Here is a 14,180-nt window from a genome sequence, read left to right as displayed (position 1 = left end):
CCCAGAAAGACTGAGTGGGCCTGTGGTTGATTGACACAGACAGTGTTGGGCAATTCATAGAGACACACATTGTTGGTTTTGGGCATTTCATGGGATTTGTTTAAAAGAAGAAAATCCAAAGTTTCCAAACTCTTTAGGCAGAATTCAGTCAGAATCTACAAACCTACTGCAGATTTTCTGCCGTGTGTGTGTGTGTGTGTGTGTGTGTGTGGCTGTTTAAACTCCACCACTGATCTGCTGTTTGTGTCTCCAACTTATTCTTGACTTAACTACTGCCTGAAGGGTTTCTATCAAGCTCCAGACATTAGAAATAAAGTATGTGTTACGCATTAAACAAAACAAAACCTGAATACTATAAAAACATACAATAATAGGAAAAGTAATGAGGATTTTATTTTACATAACATGAAAGAATAAGAGGCAAGATTCCAAACAACGCAAATGACAATAATAAAACAGTCACACCCTCAGCAGATTTATACTAAATGGGTAAAAGTTGTGATACAAAGATTGTGTAGTTGAAAGAAATCCCCTGAGATGTCCTGAACATATTCTTTGCAAAGATATTTTTTTATAATATTTAATATAACATTTTTATTTTTGGCTCAATGGACCACCAAAGAATGGAGTGTATTTCCCAACAAATATAAACATACACCAAATATAACACCTGCAGATACACATGTTGCAAAACATCAAACAAATCTAAATGAAATATGGTGGACAACTCCCTGCAAAGACAGCGTTCTTCCTTGAGCAGAGGCTGGATGGAGTGATTGTCCTAAACGTAGTCCCTGCTCGGCTGGCCTGCAGTGTGGGATGGCGGGTAGCGTGGAGATTTCCCTGAGCCCTTGCTGGAGCAGTTGCAGCAGAGGAAGCCCCCTCCTATAATGATGAGACTGGCAGCTCCCCATCCAACATACAGGGCACTTCCGAATTCATACCTGTGAATAATTCACACATCACACTGATACTTATGTGGATGTTTGGAAAAGACAGAAAAGAGAGATACCCCCGCACACACACACACACACACACACACACACACACAAAATTTACCAGCATTATAAGTTCTCAAGTCTAAACACAAGCTGATCATATTATATTCATTTAGGTCTGATTCACAGCAGTGAACGTTTGGTTTCAAGCCATTATTGGAAAGTTAATTACATGAGTATGAAAGAGTATGCCTTGAAAATTAAAGGACTAGTTCCACCTTTTAGGAAATACACTTATTGGCTGAGAGTTATATGAGAAGATCGATACCACGATACCACTCATCGATACCACTCATCGATACTCATGTCTGTACACTAAATATGAGGCTACCGTTAGCAGCCGGTTAGCTTAGCTGAAGTGACTTCCTGGAGTCTCCGCCGGTTGCCTGGCAACCATACGGTGAGGTGGGGACTCACGCCTCAAGATTCCAGGCTAGCCGTTCCCTCCTGTTACCAGTCTTTATGCTAAACTATGCTAACCAGCTGCTGGCTGTAGCTTCATATCTACCGTGTATTTTCCAAAATATCCAGGGGTGGAAAATAACTAAGTACAATTTACTGATAATACTTTTGTGCTTTTACTTGAGTAAAATCTTGAAGGAAGGACTTTTACTTGTAACAAAGTATTTTTACTGAGCGGTTTTGATACTTTTACTTAACTAAATGATATGAGTAGGCTACTTCTTCCGCCACTGAAAATATCAATCTTTTTTTTTTAGTGTTCAATAGTAAATGATAACTTGGACTGGCAGGAGAACAACAGCATATTAAAAGACAGTTTGTTTGGCAAGTGTCCGTCCTCTGCGATATTACACACATCTACAGTGATCTCTGACAATTATTGTGAATTCCAGGCTAAAGGGGCAGAGAAGGACGGCCTCACCTGGAATTAGTCGGAGTGAATGGGTTGTAGAATTCCTGCGCTATTCTGTGGCCATACCAAGATGTTCCCACCAAAGCAAGCAGACCTGGAAAACCATCAGCAGAAAAACATTTTATAATGTTGTATTATACAGGTTAAAACATGCAGGAGTGTGTAATCTGTCATGTGTCACCTTTATGAAGGCAAAACAACAACAACCACAAATTCACTACAAGCCAAATCATGTTCAAAAGTTGCATTATTGTGGTCAAAGCAGTAGTGTGGTGCAACATCTTTAGGGCAAAAAATATCCCTAGCAGTGTGTGTCCATTGCATGTGTGTGTGTGTCTGAACTGAATGGACTCTGACCAGCAATAATGAAGATAACCCCTCCAGCTAGAGCCACTTTGTCCTTCTGCTCTGGTTCTTCTGCCATACAGGTGGTGCACCTCATGCCCACCATCTCCACCAAGATAGAAATAAAGCACAGCAAGATGGAGGACAGCATCAGCCCTCGTGTGCCCTGTACAATCCCTGGAGATAAAGACAAGGCAGAGGATCACTTGATTTGAGCAGGTTTCATTCAATTTCATGGCTTTCTAAAGTGTATTTATTGATTTAATGGCTTTGACTTTTGACCTTAAAAAGTAAAATAAAGTTGAGTAGTTGGGCGTACTCCCTGTAGAGTCGTATTCAAATCTCACCAGGATTTATTCCCCTGGGTCATCCCTACTCTTACTTCCTCAATACTTTCTAACCGCACAAATTAAAAAACAGTGATTACAGTTACCTATTTTTAATGTATCTTAAATGAAAGCGTAAAAAATGTGACTTATTTTTATGAAGTAAGTCATCAAGCAAGCAGTCCTTAATATATAGTTAGTTATGTATCGCTTCATTGAATCTCAGTTTTCTTCAGACACAAAACAGGCGGGAGTGCAGACGACATGAGTCACATCAAGCCTATGTACTCCAGACATTCCTTCAAGGATTTTTTAAATCTGATGACGCCTTTTATGATGCAGAAATTAAAAATCCACCTACATAGATACATTTCCACTTGAATTCGAACACCATTCATTACTTCTATTCCTTTTGAATTGGTTTCAAAAATGAAGAAACTTCTTTTTGATCAGCCAGCTGCTGGTATTTGACAGACATGTCTCTGCATGCAAGAGGTCTTACAGGAGGGGGAGAGGGCACTTTCTTAAACCGCAAGGACAGGCAATCTTAAACTTAAAAATTAAGACATTTCATAAATTCACAATTTCAATTTCATAATCACTATTGAAAAATGTTGAGAAATTCATCATTCATTGTCCCATGACCCATTTTCTTCCCACACCCATATTTTTGTAGGAGAAGAAATCTAGGACACAATATACTGTAATTGTATGTGCTCACTATGCTGTGTCTGACATGGTTTAATATGATCACTAAAGGAATCTTATAAAAGGTATAATGAACATGATATGTTCATTATAACATGATATGTAAAACAACATTACCTGGTAGTTGGAGAAGTGAATCATACACTTTACACTGAATTTGACCAGTGCTCTGTGATGCACAGGTCTTCCACAGTCCTTCATACAGCGCCTGAGCTGTGATGATGTTGTCCCCTGCGTAGGACGAGGCTTTCCATTCCACCATGACTGTGGATGCTATCGAGCCAATGAAGCCCAGGAAGGCCAGCGTAAAGCCAAGAAGCTGTATACCTGTATTGGCCATCGTTTAACTTCAGAAACTAAAAAATGGGAAATGATGAAAGTGTGGAAAAAGTTGCAAAAGATTCAAAAGTTTCAAAAGCTTTCTTGATGTAGTTCCTCGTGGTTTTTAGGGTGGTGCAACTGATCCCAAACAGTGCTGCCTACCTGTGCATCTTTAGGGAGTACCCTGGAGGAGAGGGAGGATCCAGGAAGGCCATCACTTCTGACTGAGGACAGAAGGAGGAGAGCGACACCTAGTGGAGGTGATGGTCTCCTGCAACAAGTGAAATTGCTCCTAAACCTCCAGCCTTACAATATAACCTCCCTACTACATGTATGTGCTGTAACAGGTAGTTACACTCAAACACAGTAAGACAACACAATTTTCACATTTTGTATTTACACTACAGCTGAGGTTGTGCCAGTTTCTGTACATCTAAAGTGTGCTGTACTTTCAGAGCTTTCAAAATATATGGTCTACTGATATATAAATAATCATTAAGAATAATAAAGTCTAATTATTATTATTATTATTATTATTATTATTATTATTATTACATATAATATAAGATGTACACACCCTGGGCTTGGAATAATTCACAAGACAAGCTTCATTTGGAAACACTGCCTTCACATCAGACATTCAAACACCACATAAAAAGATGTTTTGTGAATAATTTGAAACGGCCAAGCTCTCCCCTTTATGCCTCCCTGTGTTATTGTGCTGAACTGTACGTGAATGTTGTAGATTCATTTTTTTATGTGACTCTGCGTTAACTACTCTGCACTGCTGGTTTGGCCACATCTCTCTTGTAAAAGAGTGGCCCAAAAAGACTTAAATAAATAGAATTATTAGTAGTTGTAGCAGTAGTTGTAGTAGTAGTACTATTTGTTATTTCTGATGAACTACTGAAAGCACATTTTCTCTCTGATCTATTTGTTTTGTTTTGGTAAATAGTGACTCACCTCTGACAGACTTTTGCTGAAACTAACATTTAAAAAAAAGATAAAAACTCCTCTGCATTTTTCTACATGTTGTGCATTAGAGCAACGAAGGAAAGTCAACTATATTCTGCTCTGTGAGCTGATTTGCCGAATTATTGGATTGTCTGCTTTTTTTTTTGTTGCAAGCAAATGAAACCAGGAGCTGGCCACCGACCAAAGGTTTTGTCTTGCCTAATTCAGACTTGTTGTTGTTTGCACTTTGTGGCAGCTGGCGTGTAGATCCACAAGGAAATTTGTTTCAATCTTACAGGATCCCTATGACACAGAGGTATGTTGAATTTCATATAATTAAATATAAAAAATACACTTGGAATGTTACTGGTTCTTCTGGAGTATAATGCATGCGTGTCTGTTCTTAAATCAAAGCAATATTGACTTTGATTTCCTCTTAATTCATACAAGCTTTTTTCATGTTTTGACAGTGAAAAATGGACAAAGAATTGGGCCTGATTCTGTTGCTGGTGCTGCTTCTCTGTCACAAAGGCAACACAGAGTCACAAACCTCTTGTCCATACAAATGCCATTGTTTCACTCCAGTCCAAGTACTGTGTGCTGATGAACAGATGGCATCTTTACCCAGGAACATGTCCAAGCAGGTTAAGGAATTTATTATAATGACATCAGCGCTGATGTACCTGTTCCCCCACACTTTAGAGACGAGCCCCCAACTCACCAAGCTCATCTTCCTAAATAATGCACTGCGAAGTATCAACTCTCAGGCTTTTGAGCATCTGGCTGAGCTGCAGGAGCTGGAAATCAGTGGGAACCCCTGGCTGGAGCATTTATTTCTGGGGACTTTTTCGAGGCAGGGAAACTTGACTAAGTTGCTGCTTAACTTCAACAGGTTCAAGGCGGTGCTTCCTGGCATGTTTGACTCTCTTAAACAGCTAGAAACTCTGCAGATGAAGGGCAACATCATATCAGATCTGCCTACATTTATTTTCCTGAACCTCAACAATCTACGTGTACTGGATTTGTCCCAAAATAAGCTCGAAGGAGTGAAAAGGGAAACGTTTTCTGGTCTGGCAAGACTGGAGATCCTAAAAATGAGCAACAACCTCATCAGCAATTTTGAATCTGGTACGTTCCACAATATTTCTCAGCTGACAGAGCTTCACTTGGAGTGGAATAAGATATCAGTGCTTGCTGACAATATCTTCTTTGTGTTAACCAAACTGAAGGTGCTGAACCTTCGTGGAAACCTTCTTACAACCTTCAGCGATAAAGTGTTTGGATTTGAGGCGTCCAATTTGAAGGAGCTGAACCTAAAAGGCAACAGACTGACTGAGCTGTCCTCTCTAAGCAGTTTAATATCTCTTACCGACCTTATCTTGTCCTCTAACCAGCTCTCCAACCTTCCTGAAGACATTTTTAGAAATGTTACAGTCCTGGAGAATCTGGACCTGTCTGAAAACCAGCTCACCTTGTTGCCAAAAAGGATCTTTACTGATCTATTTAGCATCAAGGCGATCCACCTACACAAGAACAACCTGAGCAAGGTGGACGCCAAACTGTTTGAGGACCAGGTGCTCATTCAGCAGCTCTACCTGTCTGACAACCAGCTGGAAACTCTCCCAATGGGCCTTTTAGACCCTTTTGTCATCCAGCACACAGTGAGACTGCACGGAAATCCCTGGAAATGTGACTGCCGCATGTGGTATCTGCATGACTGGGTGCTGAGAAACAGCCAAGACATAGAGATGCTTGACAGGATGCTCTGCAAGAGCCCCGGCTTTCTGAGAGGACGGCCGATCATCTCCATCAACAAGGACCAGCTGGTGTGTTGGGTGTCTGAAGATAACGTGCGTGATCTCAGCAGCTGTAGCCTACAAGTATCCAGGGACACTGTGACCATCAATTGTAATGTGGACCAATGTTCACCACTGACAGTGAAGGTACAGTTTCAAGAGGATGACGGCAGTATTAAGGAGCATATTTTGAAAAATGAGCCTGACCATCCTCAATGTAGCAATGAGACATCGATAGAGAGCCCCATTCAGTAGTTCTCCCTGTTAATTAGACTTTGTTCTCTGTGCAAATACGTCCTCATGTGTTTGGTCTTTCTTCATATAAAGAGTCATATCATATGTTCTGACTGTCACAGTCAATACTGTAAACAAACCTCTAACTCAACAGCTGATAACCAGTTTACATGCATGCTGCTGAATGATAAGAGGGGTGGATGAACCCTTTTCTTGTAAAGTTCAAAGTTCAGCCTACTACTTTTTAAGATCCTGTCTAGGCTAAAAGGAACTATGAGCAACATGTTAATCATCCGCTAACGTGTGTTTAATCCGCAGCAGATGCAGATGATTCCCTTGTTTAAGTACACTGGCAGACGTCTTGATAACCACTAGGCTGAAGTCATAGGTTGAAAATGTCGTCAAACTGAACATCATCAGGACAACAAGTGCAGCACACTTAGGAGTGTTTCACTATGTCCTATGTATTTAGCAGTTTCAAGATGTTTTGGAACAGAGTCCCATGTAAAATGTCAATAAAATGTAATATTTGCTTCTTCAAACGATTTGTTTGAATTCAAACATTTACAACACTTTGGAAAAGGCAGGACACATAGCCTGCCCTTAAGGCAGTGGTGGAAGAAGTATTCAGTATTCAGATCCTTCACTTAAGCAAAGGTTCCCATACCACAATGTAAAAATACTCTGTTACAAGTAAAAGTCCTGCATTCTAAATGTTATTTGAGCAAAAGTGCAGAAGCACTGTCAGCAAATGTACTTAAAAATAGAAGTAAATAGAATAGTTCTTGTCCTTGTTATGTTATGTTAATGGATTATTATGATTGATGCATTAATGTGTATGCAGCATTTTAATGTTGTAGTTGGTCAAGGTGAAGCTGATTTTGACAATTTTATATACTGTTGGGTGGTTTAACCTATCGCTCATTATCGCCTTTGTATGTAAAATCATGATCTGCAAAGTAACCTGTTAATACAGTTGCATGTTATACACATCCAGTGCCGTAAAATGTACAATATCTCCCTCTGAAATGTAGTGGAGTAGTATAAAGTGGCATAAAATGGAAATATCCAAAATTGTACTGGTACAGTTTTTTAGTAAATATACTTACACCACACCACAGCCTTGACACATATATATTTCTAATTTATTGTAGTAGTGAACCATACTGTCATCTAGGGGTTTCAAAGGTCCTCCTCTGATCACTCCACTGCTCCTGAACACTGGGAGGGAACAGGGAGGAGGGAAGCCTCGACACAACAAGGCACACAGATGGCCACACCTTGAATACAGCACTCTGACCCAGGGTTAATAAGGTTCAAAGGCCAGGGGGTCAATTGGGCATTGGTCAGAGCTGACTGACATCACAATTCACATGACAAAAAGTGGTGCCGTCTTACTTTCAAAGTTTGAAGGGAGGGCTTCAGTTGGAGGTAATCCTCACTTGACCAAAACTATAGGATAAACAGGACATTTAAAGTACACGGTTGTTAGCTAATGAGCAACAAGACATATGGAACTCATTAAATGCATATCGTTATTCAGTGAGCGTGCTGGGGTTCATATTATTAATTTAAAATAATAAAATAAACAGCTAAAAGAAGAAACAAATCGGATATGTCACAGTCAAAACAAGTTAGGTTTCTATAAAATACTGATTTTAAATTATTATTTAACAATTGCTATGTACTAATTATATTGTGAAGGGATTTTTGAATTGTGGCTCTAAATCACTTAGTAGCTTTCAAAGACCATACCAATCAATACATTTAAAGATGCAAACAGTTTTTTGCATTGTAGTTGTTCTGCAGAATTACAGATGTATAATGTAAGTTTGCTTTTCAGCCTCTCTCAATTTTGATTTTTAACAACTGATGAAATAACTAAGTATAATGTGACAGGTGTTGCTTACAGTGACAAACCCACAAAGAATCATCTCCCTACCCTACAGTGTCCCTCAGCTCGGTTCAACTCAACTCAACTTTATTTATAAAGCACTTTCAACACCACAAGTGGAACTAAAGTGCTGTACACAAAATATAAAAAAGAAACAGAAAAAACAGAAAACAAACATATAACATACACACCTACAAAGCATTGTCAAAAGCTAAAGAAAACAAATAAGTTTTAAGCGCACTCTGAAAAACACCCAATGAAGGACAAGTTTTTAGAGACAGAGGAAGGTCATTCCATAGTCTAGGAGCTGCAACAGAAAACGCCCGGTCACCTTTACCGTTTAGACGCGTACGTGGAACCACAAGAAGCAACTGATCATTTGAGCGCAGAGATCTGCTGGATTGACAGCGGCTGATTAAATCAGTAACATACTCAGGGGCTAGACCATGCAGAGACTTAAAAACATACAACAGTGCTTTGTATTGAATTCTGTATCGTATGGGTAACCAATGTAGTTTAATTAAAACCGGAGTAATGTGATCTCTCTTCTTAGTACCCGTTAAAAGTAAAACAGAAACTTGAATCCAAATGAATGCTAATGTTGTTCGTGACTGCTGGCTGTGTAAATAAGCAACCATATCCTAACACGTTAGCCATTTGTCAGTGTTGTGTTGTGTACAACTTGTGCTGCCCCAAGTGGCCAAAAATGCAGGTTTAAGCTTCTTAAAATGTAGACAAAAGAAAAACCTTTCTGGAATTTATGATAATATTGCATTCAGGATATTCTGTATCTTTTAAGTCACATAATATTCAATATATATTCAAAACCCAAGTACCATTTTTTTAGCTGCACAGTTATATCAAATAAAAATACATGAGATGTTTCATACATCATTTTATACTTATTTAGCCACGATTGCGCTCGATGTATTTGGTATCTTTCGGCATAATTTGGCATCTCCGGTGGAATTTAAACTAAAGTTCTGTGGGTTTGAGCAACGACTGGTCGCACAACATATAGATAAAACCACTGTCAGGTGCAGCAAAGTTTCAGAGAGAGTTATGTTCAATACCAAATCACCTGTCAGCATCCATCACTGCCAATTGCTCTCATTGCCTGGCAAACTAACAGCAGCAGGGTCTGAGCGCTGTCCTGAGGCACGATGAAAAGAAGCTCTTAACCCCCCGGTCAGATCCCATCTCCCTGCCCTGCTTAGTGGGCAGTTAGCGCCGGACGCTACGCTCCACACAGCAGCTCTTCAGATGGGAGAGGAAAGAAACTGAGGGGTGCAGACATTATCTGGTGAGACACAAAATGTCCAAAACAACACAAAGCACTGGGGGGTTTCCCACAGAGTTTAGACCGGCCAGTGAGGAGGGAGGTGGCGAGGGCAGGGCAGAGTCCTCGGGACAAAGAGTAGAGGTCATCTGAGACTCAGTGCCTGGGGCAAGAATTCAAGAGGAGAGTTTTTGATCTGAAAATGTAAACTAATTTCAGATCCGGCTGCTGTGTATGTGTGTATCACCAATTTTATCTTTAATAATATCATACTGTATTAGGGGCATATGTCTCAGTCTTGAGGACAAAAATCCAAGAAATTAATGGAACATTTATCTCTACTTTAATTACCATGCTCGTTTTTTTTTTCCAGCTTCACTTAAATGAGCTCAGTCAGTCGTGAAATGATAACCAACACCAGTTGCCATTATGTGGGCAGGTGTCTATTAGATCCTCTCTCTCAGCCTATGAGAGGGTGATACACATCCTCCATGACACAATGACCTAAACATCTCAAGAACATAAATAGGCCATTTTGCACATTCAAAATGTGAGCCTTGCTTACAAACAAGGGTCAATATTTACCCCTCAGTGCACCCAGACCCCCGGGTGGAGGCTAAATTGGTGTTGCTGACCAAATTAAGAACAGCTGACCTGATGTGGGTGTTAAGTGGACGCAGAGATGTCACCAGAATGGTAATCTTTTAGCATACTGGTACACTGGCTTTTGTCTTGTCTGTCCCTATTGGAGGATAACAAGAGGCTATAAGCTCCTTATCATCACATTACAATTATCAAGGATTAATCTGGAACTATGGCCCTGTGGACCCTGCTCTCATACAGCTAGCCTTGTTTTGTTTCCAGCTCCCCAGATAGAGAGGTTTTATTATGCATGCATGCAGCCCTTCATTGTATATTGAAGAGTCACTGCAAAACCTAGCAGTTTGTTGCTGCAAAACAACTGAAATACCTCCCACACTCCAACTTCCAGCAGCAGAAGTAATATCTGAAGAGGCCATTGTTTCGCAATGGACAGACATACTAACATGTTGCTTGCGTGCGCTTTACAAGTTCTGGTTTAGTAAAGCACTGCTAAGCAGCATCATTCACGTAACATTTTAAGAATACAGTACGTATAAGCTTCTCATGTCCTGGTTCCAGGTTTTAAGAGTACACTGACTTGCTGACTTAAATTCTAAAGTTAAACTGAGAGGGCATCCTCTCCCAGCAGTGCTACACAAAACCACAACCTGCAGTAAATATTAATAAGTTGTTAATAGATTTTGGCCCACGTGCTTTGCAGCTCTTTTCCAAAGGTAAGTGCTTGAGGGGGCTGCCTGAAGAATTAAAGATTAAGCTAAAGACAAAGCAAGTTTTCCAAGCAGAGAATAACAATCTGGCAACTCTGAAAGCTGTCTTAAAGTTGTCTGCTTAGCATTGATAAATTATTTATTACACATTTATTAAACCATTAGTTACAACTTATAAACCCTCTATAAAGTATGCATTATCAGAAAGAGGTATCGAAACAACACATACAGCAGTAAAATGTGCTTTCTTACAAGTCACAAATCACAAACACTCATGGTTAGTTTTTTTATCAGACCTGATAACATTGAATTCACCAAAAAAGTTCAACGGACCAGGAAGCACAAGCTACACTGTCTGATCATCTGACAGATTATAAACAAGCCAACAATTTAGCCAGATTATTATTTTTCCTTTAGATTTTTTTTTTTTTGGAGCATTTTTGCTTTCAATTGATAGTTGAGAGTCAGACAGAAAACGTGGATAGAGAGAGAGAGGAGACGTCATGCAGTAAAGGTCCCTGGCTGGATTCAAACTGAAATTATTGGTCGCGTCTTAGCCAACTATGTCCAGTCAGTCTCGCCAGACCAAAGAACGTTGAGGCTGTAATTGGAGCATCTATTTTATGGGACGTCTCACTTTGAAGGGACACCTGCAGTGAAAGTGTATCTTCATGGTCGTCTTCATAAGCCTTCATGGGCAGAGAAAACAAGACCTCCACTCCCCCTCCCTGACATTCAACACAACATTTTCTTTGAAGATGCAACGACTTGTGATGTAGTACCAGAGTTACTCAGTTTTAATGGTCACACCATCATCACTCTGTGTGGTTCCAAAGTAATACATTTTCCACTTCCAGTGTTATCGTGTCATGCTGATGCTAAATTCACCCCTGGAAGCTACACTTCCACCAGTACGTTGTTGAGTTTTCCAAAAACAACCAGCTAAATCAAAAGGGATGAATCGGCGTGAAGGGACAAAGAGCATTGTTCATTCACCATTGATATCGAGTGCACAATCTATTCATTAGCCTCGATGTGAACCACCGCTGACTACTTCAACCCCCATCAAGCCATCCATAACAACCCTAAGAACAACACTACGCCAAGTCACCCACAGAGGCGGAGGCAGTGAAGGTTTCCGGTGAGTGTCAGGGGGAGACAAGCAGGGAACCTGTCACTGTGTTTGTGAGGGGTGGGCCATCAATCATGGAGCACAGCGAAGGGGCAGGCCTTATGATGCTCCATGTTTATTATTCTCTGCTTTACAAGGTTTGGGAAAATACTGCATCAATCTGGGGTTTTGATTAGGGAGGGGCAGGGAGAGGGGATAAGAAACAATTAGACAAAAGATGCAAGGAGGGGGCCAACACTTGTAACCAGCGCACATTTCCTCAAGAATGGCTGTCGTCTGTTGAAGCACCTCCATCAAAACCACTCCGGATTCTCCATCACATATAGGTACGGACAGGAGCGACCTGTCAGCACTTCACAGCCCCTCTTATCTGAAGAGAACAGCCTGGCCTGAGGAGTTCTCAAAAAGCCTTTAAGACCAGGACCTTTGGGAGCGGACAACAATAAGCCTTCTTTAGCACGGTGAAAGTGACAGCATGGTCTCTTTCCCCCCCACCCCCCAGCCATTAAACCTCTTCCTGTATAAACAAGGGGAAGGCCCTTTATGAAGATGGAGAGGGTCACAAAGAGAGGAGCCACTGAGCCACTGAGAGGCCCGTCTTTGTTTTTGTGTTTCGGAGGGTCCTCTCAAAGGATGGTCTAAAAGGAGGGAGAGCTCTATTTTTGTCTTTTAGTCCTCCTTAGTGCCAGTCGTCTCTCAGCTGTGTCAAAACAGAGATGTAAACTTAATTGACTGTATCATTTGCACAAAGTGAGGAGTTTTACTAACTTTTAAAGTGACAGAGAGATGATGTGATTCACATTTACACAGATTTCTATGTTGAAATGCAGAATTCAACACTATTTTTAGTATTTGCACCTGAATCGGTTGCCACATACAAACAATATATAGCCTACTCATAAGTGAAGACTATTGTGAACAATATATACAGCATATACTGTATGTATATAGATAGATAGATAGATAGATAGATAGATAGATAGATAGATAGATAGATAGATAGATAGATAGATAGATAGATAGATAGATAGATAGATAGATAGATAGATAGATAGATAGATAGATATTGAGAAACAAGACTTGTCGTGGACTGTGTAAGTGTGTTCGCCTCTGGAGGTGCCACTGTTTGATGCTGTCAAAAGGAGGCCCTGTCTTCTGGTGATGGGCTGCCAGGTCTGTTGATGGGCTGCCAGATTCTGGGCAACATGCTGTTGGAGCTGCGTTGTCTTTGGATTGTGAATGAGGGGCACCTGTGACCTCTGGTCACGCTCTGCTTGTGTCCTACTGTGTGAGCACCACGCTCAGGACACACGCTGGGACCGTCAGCCCTTCAACTGTCCACTAAATGAACAACGATTGGACTGGCTCTGCGGGGCTGCTGCTGCTGATATGCTATTGTGCAAACGCACACTTATATCTTCACATCATTTTAAATCAGATTTACCAAAAAAAAAAAAGGTTGAATCGTTATATGAATATCAGTTATCTCTCTTCTAGTGGCAGATAATGCAGGGAAGACACCTCAGAAAGTAACAACATATTCTTAATCCTTGAGTAATGCCAGTATCTTATTTAGTCTGGTCTTCATTTAGCCCTGTCCCTGGGTTCACGATCATGCCCTATCTATTTCATCACGATTTCCCATCTGGCAGGAGCATAGGCAGGCCTGCGTGTGTCAACAGACCCTGCCCCACCCGCCTCCCTCTGCTGACAGCACGTTTCTTGGGCTCAACACGACCTCTCAGGTTCCTTACCTCATTAGAGAGGTATTTATTTCCAGCCAGAAAGCAGGTTTCCCTGTCACTGCAAAAGGGATGATCAGGTGTGGACAAGGCACACAGGAGGGGTGCTATATTAAAACTGATGCTGTACAAGGGATGTTAATTGAAAAGACTTTCCACAGGTCTGAATGCAACCCATAGCACTGTCCGTGAATCGACATCAGCATGACAACCTGGTGGGGTTCTTGGGGAAGAGAAACGACAAAGACGCCATTGCAGCAAACATTG

General features: G+C 40.8%; 2 protein-coding genes across 3 annotated transcripts; one reads left to right on the top strand and one right to left on the bottom strand.

Moving 5' to 3' along the window:
* Positions 1 to 371: 371 nt before the first annotated feature.
* Positions 372 to 3,763, bottom strand: cldn1 (claudin 1). The gene is made up of 4 exons (XM_044220397.1): positions 3,369 to 3,763; positions 2,230 to 2,394; positions 1,882 to 1,966; positions 372 to 944 (listed from the first exon to the last, which is right to left on the bottom strand). Exons 1-4 carry the CDS (start codon positions 3,589 to 3,591, stop codon positions 782 to 784), a joined length of 636 nt encoding a protein of 211 aa, XP_044076332.1. The 5' UTR covers positions 3,592 to 3,763; the 3' UTR covers positions 372 to 781.
* zgc:153913 (carboxypeptidase N subunit 2) lies at positions 2,190 to 7,630 on the top strand. 2 transcript variants are annotated; one of them, XM_044220396.1, is made up of 4 exons: positions 2,190 to 2,436; positions 3,749 to 3,832; positions 4,783 to 4,842; positions 4,997 to 7,630. In XM_044220396.1, the coding sequence occupies exon 4, from the start codon at positions 5,003 to 5,005 to the stop codon at positions 6,575 to 6,577; it is 1,575 nt and encodes a 524-aa protein (XP_044076331.1). In that variant the 5' UTR covers positions 2,190 to 2,436; positions 3,749 to 3,832; positions 4,783 to 4,842; positions 4,997 to 5,002; the 3' UTR covers positions 6,578 to 7,630. The 2 variants fall into 2 exon arrangements, with proteins under 2 accessions (XP_044076331.1, XP_044076329.1); XM_044220394.1 differs by lacking the exons at positions 2,190 to 2,436; positions 3,749 to 3,832 and having other exon boundaries at positions 4,601 to 4,842.
* Positions 7,631 to 14,180: the final 6,550 nt, after the last annotated feature.

This window comes from Siniperca chuatsi, linkage group LG13, assembly GCF_020085105.1.
Source record: "Siniperca chuatsi isolate FFG_IHB_CAS linkage group LG13, ASM2008510v1, whole genome shotgun sequence".
Classification (NCBI taxonomy): Eukaryota; Metazoa; Chordata; class Actinopteri; order Centrarchiformes; family Sinipercidae; genus Siniperca; species Siniperca chuatsi.
This window is presented reverse-complemented; position numbering and strand designations above follow the sequence as displayed.

Excerpts from the sequence above, each read along its gene's own strand:
- zgc:153913 (XM_044220396.1), top strand. The coding sequence starts at position 5,003 with ATGGACAAAGAATTGGGCCTGATTCTGTTGCTGGTGCTGCTTCTCTGT.
- cldn1 (XM_044220397.1), bottom strand. The coding sequence starts at position 3,591 with ATGGCCAATACAGGTATACAGCTTCTTGGCTTTACGCTGGCCTTCCTG. Across the intron at positions 2,395-3,368 it reads TTCACTTCTCCAACTACCAG|GGATTGTACAGGGCACACGA; the intron begins GTAATGTTGTTT and ends CTTTATCTCCAG. Across the intron at positions 1,967-2,229 it reads GGTTATCTTCATTATTGCTG|GTCTGCTTGCTTTGGTGGGA; the intron begins GTCAGAGTCCAT and ends ATGGTTTTCCAG.